Source organism: Felis catus, chromosome A2 (genome assembly GCF_018350175.1).
Source record: "Felis catus isolate Fca126 chromosome A2, F.catus_Fca126_mat1.0, whole genome shotgun sequence".
In the NCBI taxonomy this organism is placed as follows: Eukaryota; Metazoa; Chordata; class Mammalia; order Carnivora; family Felidae; genus Felis; species Felis catus.
Genome location: NC_058369.1, coordinates 10,009,947 through 10,021,962, shown reverse-complemented (window position 1 = coordinate 10,021,962; position 12,016 = coordinate 10,009,947). Strand labels below are relative to the sequence as shown.

The 12,016-nt window shown below is 62.3% G+C and overlaps 1 protein-coding gene across 5 annotated transcripts in view; it reads left to right on the top strand.

Moving 5' to 3' along the window:
* Positions 1-12,016, top strand: part of ADGRL1 (adhesion G protein-coupled receptor L1) — a 44,850-nt gene that overhangs the window by 25,875 nt on the left and 6,959 nt on the right. For 2 of the 5 annotated variants that reach the window (XM_023246270.2, XM_045046880.1), the window contains exons 5-18: positions 1,086-1,100; positions 4,634-5,434; positions 6,231-6,545; positions 7,242-7,345; positions 7,660-7,845; positions 8,161-8,199; positions 8,392-8,575; positions 8,728-8,850; positions 9,374-9,588; positions 9,884-10,054; positions 10,500-10,709; positions 10,805-11,025; positions 11,244-11,310; positions 11,748-11,839. In XM_023246270.2, coding sequence (XP_023102038.1) covers positions 1,086-1,100; positions 4,634-5,434; positions 6,231-6,545; positions 7,242-7,345; positions 7,660-7,845; positions 8,161-8,199; positions 8,392-8,575; positions 8,728-8,850; positions 9,374-9,588; positions 9,884-10,054; positions 10,500-10,709; positions 10,805-11,025; positions 11,244-11,310; positions 11,748-11,839 — 2,743 coding nt within the window. Of the gene's footprint in view, positions 1-1,085; positions 1,101-3,389; positions 3,475-4,633; positions 5,435-6,230; positions 6,546-7,241; positions 7,346-7,659; positions 7,846-8,160; positions 8,200-8,391; positions 8,576-8,727; positions 8,851-9,373; positions 9,589-9,883; positions 10,055-10,499; positions 10,710-10,804; positions 11,026-11,243; positions 11,311-11,747; positions 11,840-12,016 lie in introns of all 5 variants that reach the window. The other 3 variants (XM_045046873.1, XM_045046876.1, XM_045046872.1) reach the window with 3 other exon arrangements.

Below are 12,016 nucleotides of genomic sequence, written 5' to 3'. Positions count from 1 at the left end.
TTCAGAGGCTGGGGTGACCCCAGTGCTGGTGCGGGCGAGTCAGGGGTGGGCGTAGGGGCCACCGTGGGGAGGGGGCAGTGGGTGTGTGGGACTCCCCCCACCACACACACACACACACACACATCCAGACAGGCCCGACTAACGCTGGATTTGCCTTGCAGCTGAGCACATTCTAACCGTGCCCCTTCCTCCCCTAGGTGCGCCCGCCCACCGGGCAGCAGACAGGGAGCTCTTGGCTCCCGGGCCCCCGGGGGTGGGGGGGCTGGGCAGACAAACGGAGCCACAGGCTTGCCCCGGGGGAGCTGGGGAGCGTGGGAGCGTGTCTGTGCCCCCACCTGCTGTCTGTGATGTTCCCCCACCCCAGCCTCTTCCTTCTCTGCCTCTGTCTCCCCCACCCGGCTCTCCGAGGCCCAGGGGCTCTGCCTGTCTGCCTCTCCGTCACTCTGTGTTCCACTCTGCCGCCCTCTCTCTCTGTGTTGGCTTCTTCTGGGTTGCGAGGGCTTGGGGGAGCTCGGCTGGACTCTAGCACGGCCGGCACAGAAAGGGAAGGAGCTCAGCATGCTCTCTCAGCTGGGGGCGCCCAGGCCCCTGGAGGCACTGAACCCCCTCCCCCTGGGCCCCTGGTTCTAGCAGGAGGGCAGCAGGCAGGGTGTGAGGGGACCCGTGTGGCTCACCCCACCCCCTCGCCCCTGGTGCTCCCCTAACCAGAGCCTACCTTCCAGCTGAAGCTACCCCCTCCCCGACCCCCACTGCACCGAGGGTGCTCCCACCCATCTGAGGGCTCCGTCCACCTGCCTGTTTGTACACCCCCCCCCCCCCCGGTGTCTCTCTTGGTCTCTGTCCTCGCGTGTCTCCCCCTCCCTGTGACTGTCTCCCCCGACACCCTCCCCAGAGGAAGGGACTTGGGGGCGGGGGCTGAGCTGATGCTACGTTTCGGGGTTGGGGAACCAGGATGAGGAAAGAAAGGAAAAGGGGGCATGTTGCCAGATAAGAAACGAAAGCAATTTAATCTTTTTTTTTCTCTTTTTTTTCTTGCACATTTTTTTTCAATTTGTTTTCTCTCTCTCTTCCGATGCTTAAAGTAGAAGTGGAGCAGAAAGGTAAACGCACTGTTACCAATGCTAACCCCTAACTCACACTTTGTTCTTACCTGTACCATACTTATGTGACCCGCCCTCCCCTCTCAGCCCCTTCTTCTCCCCACCCCCCCACCCCGGGTGTCCTCCCGGTGGGGCCAGCCCTGGTGCCGCCACGGGCGACTCCACCCTCCAGACACCCGAGGAAGCTCCTCTCTGAGCACGGGCAGGACCTTCTGTCTCTCTCTCTCTCTCTCTTTCTCTTTCTCTCTCTGCCTCTTTTTCTCTCTTTCTGTCTCTCCCTGTCCCTCCTCCCTCGTCCCAGCCCTTGCAGGGGGGACCTGGCCTTCTCTCATACTTATTTTGCCTCCTTCAGGAGAAGTGTGTAAGCATCCAGGGCGGGAGGGGAGGGAGGGACCCCCTTGTCTGGCTCCCAGCTGGGGGCAGAGTGCACCGGGTCTCTCTCCTTTTCTTCCTGCCCCAACTTTTGTAACACGTGTCTGGCTCAGGGGAGGCGGGATGGAGGGGACACCTTTGTTTTCCTTTGGGGGAGCAGATTCCTTCTATCTCTCGGGCTCCTGGTGGCATAAGTTCCTTCTGGTTTGGCGTTTCCAAGGCCCAGAGCTGTTTTGGAGCACGGAGCACCAGTTTCCCCCACCCCCAACCCCCATCCTTGACCAGCCGGGGGCCCAGCCCTGGGGAGGGATGTCAGCTGTCCCCAGCCCTGGGAGGGCAGTCTGCCAAATTGGGGGGGAAGGGGTGGGGGTGGGCCTCGCTGTGGGGGGGAGCGCGGGGTGGGGGAACGTTTTCTCTGGTTCTGAAACACTTGCAAAGCTGCAGTCAGGGTTTCTTCTGGGCTGTTTTGGTTAGAGGACCAGGGAGAGGGGGGTTGGGGGAGGTACAGGCCTGGTCTGGGGACTTCCGTGAGCACCGTAATTTCTTGCAGGGTTAACCTTCAGCAGGGGAAGGGGAAAACTCCAAGGTGGGGTGGAGCTCTCTGGCCTTTGGTGTTGGAGGGGGTGGGGGGGGCACACTGCCGCCGAAGAACTTCGAGGGTGGGTGGGATATTGGAGATGGCCCAGCGCTCCCCTGAATTTTGGGGGGAAATGACAGCTTTGAGGTTGGCCGCGGGCGAGCCATCCTTTCGGGGTCGCTTTTTGCCTTGAAATTACGGTGGTCTGTGGAGCATCCCTTTGAGGAAGGTGGGGCGGGGTCCCTCCGAGCTGCTCCCCTCCCCCTGCCCTCCCCCACCTCAGAGAGGCCTGGGCAGCCAGCCCAGGCCCCCGACCCTCACTGCCCCGCCACTCTCTCCCTCTCTCTCCCTGAGACACTCTTCTTACAGGCCCGGTGGTGGTTTGGACCCTGCAGCCCTGGATCTTTTCTCTTCGAGGGGGGAGTGGGGGGGGCGGGGGGGGAGGGGGGAGGGAAGAGGAGGTGTTGGGAGCTTGGTGCTGGGGAGGGGTCCTTGCTGTCAAAGGCCCCAGGCAGACCCTTCCTCATCTTCTCCCCCTTCCCCGGGGTAACCTCTAACCACGTTTTCCTCCTCCACACCCTTCTGACCAGGTCAGGCTCTGAGGCCTCCCACCGCCCCCCCCACACACACAGACACATCTGCTCAGGGGCCACAGAGCTGGCAGGGGTCCTGGCTTGGGGAGAGGGGAGACCTGGGCACAGAGGAAAAAGCTGGAGGCCAGGTGTGCGGGACACAGGGTGCAGGCCAACCCCTCAGGGCACTGGGGACAAGGAGACGGTGGAGCCCTAGGGCGCAAGCCAGGATCCCTCTGGTCCCTGCTGACGTCTGTGTCCCAGGCTCCCCTCCCCCTCCTAAAACAGGGTGTGCTCCTGGCTGCTTTGTGCCCGGGGACCCTCGGGCCAAGCCGTCCCTGATGCTGTGAAGGGAGGGCTGGACATCCCCCCACCCAAGCCTGGTGAAGAGGCTGGACGTGGGGGAGTGAGGAGTGGTGCCTGTCCAAGACCCTCTTGCCACCGGGGCTGCCCCCCAAGCCCGCACCAGGTCCCAGCCCTCCCTGTTCCCCCTGGGGCCAGCTGCTTTGGTGACAGGCCAAGCAGGAGCAGAGAATTCACTGCAAACCCTCACCCTGGCCTGTGTGTGGGTTCGGCCAGCAGGGAGGTGAGAGGGAGGCCCGGCCATCCTGGAGGGAGGGGCGTCTGGACATCCCCACTCCTGAGTCCAGACCCCTACCGGGTCGGTGAGGGGAGGCTAGGAGTAGGTGGCACCGGGGTGTGACGGGGCAAGGGCGGGCAGGCCAGCGGCGGCCAACGAGATGCAGTTGAGGTTTTCCTCCTTTTCAGGGAATGGGGGGGTGGGGCGGGGCCCCCCACCTTTCTGACATCAGCGGTGCCTTGGTCCCTCCTCCCGAGCCGGGGATGGTCGCAGGTAAATCGGGGTCCGGGGCAGGGGAGGGGGCGGGCCGGCTGGGGCGGGCTGGGTCTTTATCCTAGCTCCTGGTTCCCTCCCTTGCCCCCTCTGAGCTGGACCTGGGACTGCCCCCCCGAGGGACCCTCAGTCGGGCCTGGGCCTTGGAGTGAATTCTCTGCTCACCCCTCTCTCCTCGCCAGCACTAACCCTTTCTTCCCAGGTGGTCTCCAGCGTGCCTCCCTTGGAGCCAGGACCTCGCCGAGGCCCCCCCACCTTGTCTCTCTTCCCTCCACGCAGCTCTCCTTTCCCCTCCCCAACTCTCCCGGGAAGCCCCCCCCTTTCCCATGTCCCCCAACCTCCCCCACCCCTGTGCACCAGTGTCAGTGTCTGCTGCTGAACAAACCCCCTGAGAGACCTTGCCGGCTGGGGGCAGGGCGGGGCACCATCAGGGAGGGGCTGGATTTTTCCAAAAACCCTTCCTCACCTGCTGATTTTGTGGGTACCGGGTGGGGGGTGGGGGCACAGGCTGCACCGGGAACCCTGGGTGCCTCCTCCACCCTGGAATAGGGGGGCACTCCTGACACCCACTGTGGGTACGGAAACATCACTCTACCTTGCAATTTTTGCGGGGGGTTGGGGGGAGAGGGGAGAAAGAGTTAAAAAAAAAAAAATCTGTCCTGGTGTGGTTGGTGAAGGATGGGACCCTCGACCCATAGCTCTTCCGTAGGGGGCTGTGACAATGGTAAAGGAGCAGGGCACTGAGTCCCTGGAGCCTCAAAGCCACCAGTGGCTGCAGTGAGGAGATCTTTCCGCCCCCACTTAAGGCACGCGAAGACGACTCTGGGAGGGCTCTTGCCAAACCCTTTATCCCCAGCCTGTGGGGTCTCTAGCAGCCAGGGAAGGAGAGGGGTACCACCACCCCACACACTAACCCTGCTCTTAATGGCCTCCAGGGTTGACCTCTCCAGGGAGAGGGGCAGCTGGGCAGGGCAGGGGTCCCAGCCCGGAAACCCCCTTCCCATCACCAGCCCTACCAAGCAACCGTGACTGCAGCAGCAGGAGGGGACAGCCTGGCTACCCCAGGCCGCGTGACCAACTTGCCTCTCTCTCTCCCCCTCCCTCGCCTCTGCGCCTCCTCTCCCCATGTCTTCCCCGCCCTCCCATCCGCCCGGCCCAGTCTTCGTGTGCCCAGGGACCCTGCAGAAGGTGTTGGAGCCCACCTCCACGCACGAGTCGGAACACCAGTCTGGCGCCTGGTGCAAGGACCCGCTGCAGGCGGGCGACCGTATCTACGTCATGCCCTGGATCCCCTACCGCACGGACACGCTGACCGAGTACGCCTCGTGGGAGGACTACGTGGCCGCGCGCCACACCACCACCTACCGCCTGCCCAACCGCGTGGACGGCACGGGCTTCGTGGTCTACGACGGCGCCGTCTTCTACAACAAGGAGCGCACGCGCAACATCGTCAAGTACGACCTGCGCACGCGCATCAAGAGCGGGGAGACGGTCATCAACACGGCCAACTACCACGACACCTCGCCCTACCGCTGGGGGGGCAAGACCGACATCGACCTAGCTGTGGACGAGAATGGGCTGTGGGTCATTTACGCCACCGAGGGCAACAACGGGCGCCTGGTGGTGAGCCAGCTCAACCCCTACACGCTGCGTTTCGAGGGCACGTGGGAGACCGGCTACGACAAGCGCTCGGCGTCCAACGCCTTCATGGTGTGCGGGGTCCTGTACGTGCTGCGCTCCGTGTACGTGGACGACGACAGCGAGGCGGCGGGCAACCGCGTGGACTACGCCTTCAACACCAACGCCAACCGCGAGGAGCCCGTGAGCCTGGCCTTCCCCAACCCCTACCAGTTCGTCTCCTCCGTGGACTACAACCCTCGCGACAACCAGCTTTACGTCTGGAACAACTATTTTGTGGTGCGCTACAGCCTGGAGTTCGGGCCGCCTGACCCCAGTGCGGGTAGGCTTGGCTGCCCTGGGCTCTGCCTCCTTGGTTGCTTGGCGTGGGGTGGGGGTATACTGCGTGCTGAGAGCGGGGAGGTCAAAGCCAAATAGCAAGGGACAGAGGCTGGTCTCAGCCTCTCAGTTCGTCGTCACGGCTTATGGGGCGGGGATCGTTCCTGCCTTTTTACGTAAGGTGCAGAAACTGAAGCACTGGGAGGGTAGTAGGGGCGTGCTTACTTCTCTGCCGGTCTATATCCAGGGCTCTGCGCTCCTAACCACTAAGTCACCCCCCCCCCCCCCCCCCGCCTGGCCCAGGGGCCTGGGCACTTTGGGCCCAAAATCCTGGGGTCAGTGAAGACGCCAGGACTGAGTGTCCCTGGGCAGTCTCATTTTGCTCTCTCAGCTGCCCTCAGCCAGCTCTGAGCAGCCCCAGGGAGCCCCATCTAATCCAACCTCATTGGCAAAATGGGGATCTGAGGCCTCCACCAGGATTCGATCAGGTCACAGAGGCCGGAGGGGGGAACGGGAATGGCAGGTGGCTGTGTTGTGACATCCTCTTCCTGGCCTGCGCTCTCTGGTTGCTCTCTCACACCTCAGGGTACACTCAAGTGGATTTTTACTGCCTTTTGATGTCTCTGGTGGTCTTGGGGGTAGAGAGAGGCCAGGGGAATTCTCCCAGACCCAGTGGGGACCAGGACATCCTCCCACTTTAGAGAACATGCTAGAATGCCAGAGACCCCGTGCCTGGGCACACCACGGCAGGACCCCGGGCACAGGGGTGACTCTGCCTTGGATACCTTCTTCGCTTCCAGGCCCAGCCACTTCCCCACCTGTCAGCACGACCACCACAGCCCGACCCACACCCCTCACCAGCACGGCCTCGCCCGCAGCCACCACCCCGCTCCGCCGGGTGCCCCTCACCACACACCCTGTGGGTGCCATCAACCAGCTGGGACCTGACCTGCCTCCAGCCACAGCCCCAGCTCCCAGCACCCGGCGGCCCCCAGCCCCCAACCTGCACGTGTCCCCAGAGCTCTTCTGTGAACCTAGAGAGGTGCGGCGGGTCCAGTGGCCGGCCACCCAGCAGGGCATGCTGGTGGAGAGGCCCTGCCCCAAGGGGACCCGAGGTGAGTACAGAGGCTGCGACTGCCTCACTGTGGCTGGCCTGGGGAATGGCCAAATCTGGTCTGGCCGGGGAAGGGGTCGGGAACGTGTCTGCCACTCAGCTTGGCCCAGGCCCACTCCCTTGTTCACGTTCCACGCCCAAGCATGGGCTTTCTGAGGACAGGGGTCACACCTGACCTCTGCAGCTGTGCTCTCAGGGCACAGGAGCAGCTCAGTGAGTCCCCCTGCCCTGTCCCCTCTTGCAGTGCCGGGCAGACCGTGAAGGGAGCCCACAGGAGGTGACTTGGGCCCTGGAGCAGCCAGTAGCAGCAGCACAGAGAGCAGCTCGAGTGCCCTGTGGCAGGGGGGAGGGGGCGGGGGGGGGGGCAGGACCCCATGCTCCAAGTGGAGCGATCCAAGGGGAGGGTCTGAAGAGGCTTCAGGGAGAGGGAGGGCTTCCAAGATGGACTTTGCTAGAAAGTTCCATCTCTAGTGGGCAAAGATGGAAGGAGGAGGAACCAAGAGGGGGAGCTGAGAAGTGAGGGGTGGCTTACGTCACCTCAGAGTGATGTCTCTCTTGACCGTCCGGCCCTCTTCATGTCTGGTCTTCCGTGTTTCCTTCACCTACTTGTTCTCCTCTGTTATCTCTTTTCCCTGCTGTGGCCCCTTCTCCTCTCCTTCCCTGTGGCTCCCTTCTCTGTTCCTGTCTGTCCCTGCAGGAATTGCCTCCTTCCAGTGTCTACCAGCCCTGGGGCTCTGGAACCCCCGGGGCCCTGACCTCAGCAACTGCACCTCCCCCTGGGTCAACCAGGTGGCCCAGAAGGTACCAGCAGCAGCTGCCCCTTCCAGACTGGCACATTTGCTTGCACACTGGGCCCTGGGTGGCCGGGCACAAGGCGCACTGGGGGCAGTAGAGCAATTGGGGAGACAAATAGGCCGGCAGGTCTGGGAGCCAGGACTGTGTGGGGTCCCCTCCCTGGCCTACTGCGGGAACAGAGACGGATGGGGAGGGCAAAGAGGCCAGAGAGAGAGAGGGGGAGGAGAGGGGCCAAGCAGGCTGGGCATGTTAAAAGGGAACATGCGGGAAGCAGGATGGTCTCTGAGGTAGCCGGGGGCCCCTACTCCCACCTCACACAGATCAAGAGTGGGGAGAATGCAGCCAACATTGCCAGTGAGCTAGCCCGTCACACCCGAGGCTCCATCTATGCGGGTGACGTGTCCTCCTCCGTGAAGCTGATGGAGCAGCTGCTGGATATTCTGGACGCCCAGCTGCAGGCCTTGCGGCCCATTGAGCGCGAGTCAGCTGGCAAGAACTACAACAAGGTGGGGCGTGGCAGTGGGGCCAACGGGGTGGGGCAGTGCCCTGAGGGTTCAAGAAGAGCCAGCCTGGTGCCTCCACGCTGGACTGCCACCCATGGTGGTCAGAGAGGACCGGTCCTAGGCATGTTGGATCTTCCTCTCGAGTTGCCCTGGATGGTCCTTAGGGTTGGGGGTCCCTTAGGAATAGGTCTTGCTCGTGGCCCAGCCCTGGGTCAGTAACAGCTGCGGAAGAGCAACCTATCTGGGGCCCGGACGTGTCAGCCTGGGGGGCTGGGGTGGGGGGGGAGGAGGGAAATGACAGCACCTCTCTCTCCCCAGATGCACAAGCGGGAGAGAACCTGCAAAGACTACATCAAGGTGAGGCCCAGAGGGCTCCTGCTGGCCAAGGCCGAGCAGCAGGGGAGGGAGAGCTGGTGAGACAGCCCTCATGGCTTCTGGGCACGCCCCAGGCAGCACTGGGGCGGGAGGTTGAGAGAAGGGATGCAGAGCCCAACCCAAGGAACTGGAGGACGTGGGGGGAATCACAATGCCACCCCCTCGCCTGTGTAGGCTGTGGTAGAGACTGTGGACAACCTGCTGCGGCCAGAGGCTCTGGAATCCTGGAAGGACATGAACGCTACGGAGCAGGTGCACACAGCCACCATGCTCTTGGATGTCCTGGAGGAGGGTGCCTTCCTGCTGGCCGACAATGTCAGGGAGCCCGCCCGCTTCCTGGCTGCCAAGCAGAATGTGGGTGAGTGCTGCGGTCATGACCAGGGCAAGTTCAGGTGCAAATCTTGAACTGTGAGGGCTGCAGCCCAGAGACCACGGGGGATGCCCTGGCCTTGGGCCTCTGGACTGGGGATAGACCGCAACCACATCTGTCCTGCCATCCCGTCCCCACAGTCCTGGAGGTGACAGTCCTCAACACCGAGGGCCAAGTGCAGGAGCTGGTGTTCCCCCAGGAGTACCCAAGCGAGAACTCCATCCAGCTGTCCGCCAATACCATCAAGCAGAACAGCCGCAACGGTCAGTGCCCAAACCCTGGGCTGGCATCCCTGCTTCACTGGCAAAAAACATCAGTTCTTAAATTTTAGTGGTTTTGAAGAATCCGAGAAAAGGGTGGGACCCACAACACACAAGACTGTCCTATATTCAAGCTAGCGTAATATTTCAGGGGATTCGTGGAGTCCTCCCTCCCACCCCCCCCCCCCCCAAAGCCCCACAGCACAGGAACTTTGCCGGGCTCACTCCTGTGTAAAAGCAGTCTACTCTCATAACTCAGGGAGGTCTGTCCCATTTGAGACTAAGGCTCAGAGAATGGGGATTTCCTCAAGGTAACACAGCAAATGAGGTGGGGCTGGGGACACGGCCCTGTCATTTGGAACCGTTTACAACCAACTGAACAATGGTACACAGAAGGGCTCCCCAAGCCCCCCTCACCTGGGCCACAGCCTGGCTCTGGAGGTCCTGCTGGCCGGTGTGGCTTGTGGGGGGGGGGGGTTGCTGGCCGAGGACTGATGGCTCGCCCTGCCATGCCCATCATCCCCAGGTGTAGTCAAAGTCGTTTTCATCCTCTACAACAACCTGGGTCTCTTCCTGTCCACCGAGAACGCCACAGTGAAGCTGGCAGGCGAAGCAGGTACAGGTGGCCCAGGCGGCGCCTCCCTGGTGGTGAATTCGCAGGTCATCGCGGCGTCCATCAACAAGGAGTCCAGTCGAGTCTTTCTCATGGACCCTGTCATCTTCACCGTGGCCCACCTGGAGGTGAGCTGAGGCATCCCCCTCCCTCTGTGGGGGTCCCACCACCTTCCATGTTCCCAGCCTGCATATTCTCCCCACTATGTGTTCACCCACCCCAAGAACAAGTTACGATCCCTTTCTGGGACGCCGGTCCCCCGGCCTCCATCTCAACAGCTTGGGCCATTTGTCCCCGGAGACCCCAGACCGTCACCTGGAGCCCCGGCCCCTTTTCTCATGCTTGTCACCATCCCGGGAGCTGGGTGTGGGGGCTGGAATGGGACTCCCTGGACCTGACTTCCCGGCCGCCACCACACGACAGGCCAAGAACCACTTCAATGCTAACTGCTCCTTCTGGAACTACTCGGAGCGTTCCATGCTGGGCTACTGGTCAACCCAGGGCTGCCGCCTAGTGGAGTCCAACAAGACCCACACCACGTGTGCCTGCAGCCACCTCACCAACTTCGCCGTGCTGATGGCCCACCACGAGATCGTAAGCTGGCTGGCGCTCCGCTCCTCTGGGCAGGCCCACCTGCTCTCCTGGCCTTGCATGGCAGAGAGAGCACTGCATGGACAGTGCAGGGAAGGCCAGCTTCGTGGGCATGTGGGCAGGAGGGGGGCCACCAGTCTTGCCTGGGGCGTGAGGCCGTATGTCTGGTTCTTTCTGGTCACGGTCCCACCTTCTCCCTTCTCTGGAGAAGCAAGTCGGTGTCACCTTCGTCATCTCTCCGCAAGCCTTCCAGAGCATGAGGAAGTGAGCGTGCCAGCCGCAGAAGGGTGGGGGCCGGCGAGCCGGCCAGGGGGCAGAAGGCCAGACGGGCAGCACTGGTGGTGCCCGTGACCTATGGCCTTGCTCGCCACTAGTACCTGGCTGAGCCCAGAGCGAGCCTGGCTACACAAAGGCCACAGGTGCTGAGTGCCCCCCCCCAATCCCCCAGTACCAGGGCCGCATCAATGAGCTGCTGTTGTCGGTCATCACCTGGGTGGGCATCGTGATCTCCCTCGTCTGCCTGGCCATCTGTATCTCTACCTTCTGCTTCTTGCGGGGGCTGCAGACCGACCGCAACACCATCCACAAGAACCTGTGCATCAACCTCTTCCTGGCTGAGCTGCTCTTCCTGGTCGGGATCGACAAGACTCAGTATGAGGTGGGCTGGGGCTCAGGGACAGAGGCAGGCGGGAGGAGAGGCGGCGCCGGCCCGGGTGGCTCCTCACCTGCGGTCCCCGTCCCCGCTGCCCCCAGATCGCCTGCCCCATCTTCGCCGGCTTGCTGCACTACTTCTTCCTGGCCGCCTTCTCCTGGCTGTGCCTGGAGGGTGTGCACCTCTATCTGCTGCTGGTGGAAGTGTTTGAGAGCGAGTACTCCCGTACCAAGTACTACTACTTGGGGGGCTACTGCTTCCCGGCACTGGTGGTGGGCATCGCGGCTGCCATCGACTACCGCAGCTATGGCACTGAGAAGGCGTGAGTGTTCCTCCTCCCACCCCCCACCCCCCACCCCCCCCAAGTCTTTCCTCCTGCCTGGCTCTCTGCTCAGCAGTACCTCTTAGGCCAGGACCCTCAGGGCACTGGCCTCCCTCCTCCTGAGATCTAAGGCCACAGCAGAGTCCCTGGGGACTAGGATTGGGGAGGGGGGAGGGCTTTCCCGCCTCTTGTCTACCCCAGCCCCACTTCCTTTATAGCTGCTGGCTCCGAGTGGACAATTATTTCATCTGGAGCTTCATCGGGCCGGTCTCCTTTGTTATCGTGGTAAGTAGGAAGGTGGTACCCGCCAGTACCACGTCTCCGTTCTTCATGCAAGCTAGCCTTGACCCCTGAGCACCCCCCACTCCCCCCCGAGCCTTGAGAGGGCTGGTTTGACCACCATCGAAACCGAGCAGCCAACCAAGAGGACAAGAGCATAGCAGGTCCATAAAGCGCCAGCACCGAGGCCCATCCATCCAGGCACTGCGATTTGAGCCCCTGCCTGTGTCAGGTGTGGGCCCTGTCCTCCCAGCAGCAGGAGCCACATTAACAGTTGTTACCAGTCAGCAGACACCTGAGCACAGGTACATTGGCAGAGGCAGCCCTGAAGAAGGAGGGTTGAGACTAAGACTTGGCCAGGAGCTCACAATGGGAGGTGGAGGGACCCCTAGCCTAGCCAGTACCACGTGTAGCCTAGCCCCTCCCCTTGTCCCACCCCCCAGGTGAACCTGGTGTTCCTCATGGTGACCCTGCACAAGATGATCCGGAGCTCATCTGTGCTCAAGCCCGACTCCAGTCGCCTCGACAACATTAAGTGAGCAACCCTTCTGCACACCCCTGCCCCTGATGTCTCCATATTGGGCCTGGCCTCTCCCGGGGCTTCCTAAAATGTGGTGCTCTCACTTTCAGTACCACACGATGTGATTTTAAGGACAAATGTGGTGTTTTATTGTGCTTGTTATGTATCTACTTAATGAGTATTGGAAAACGC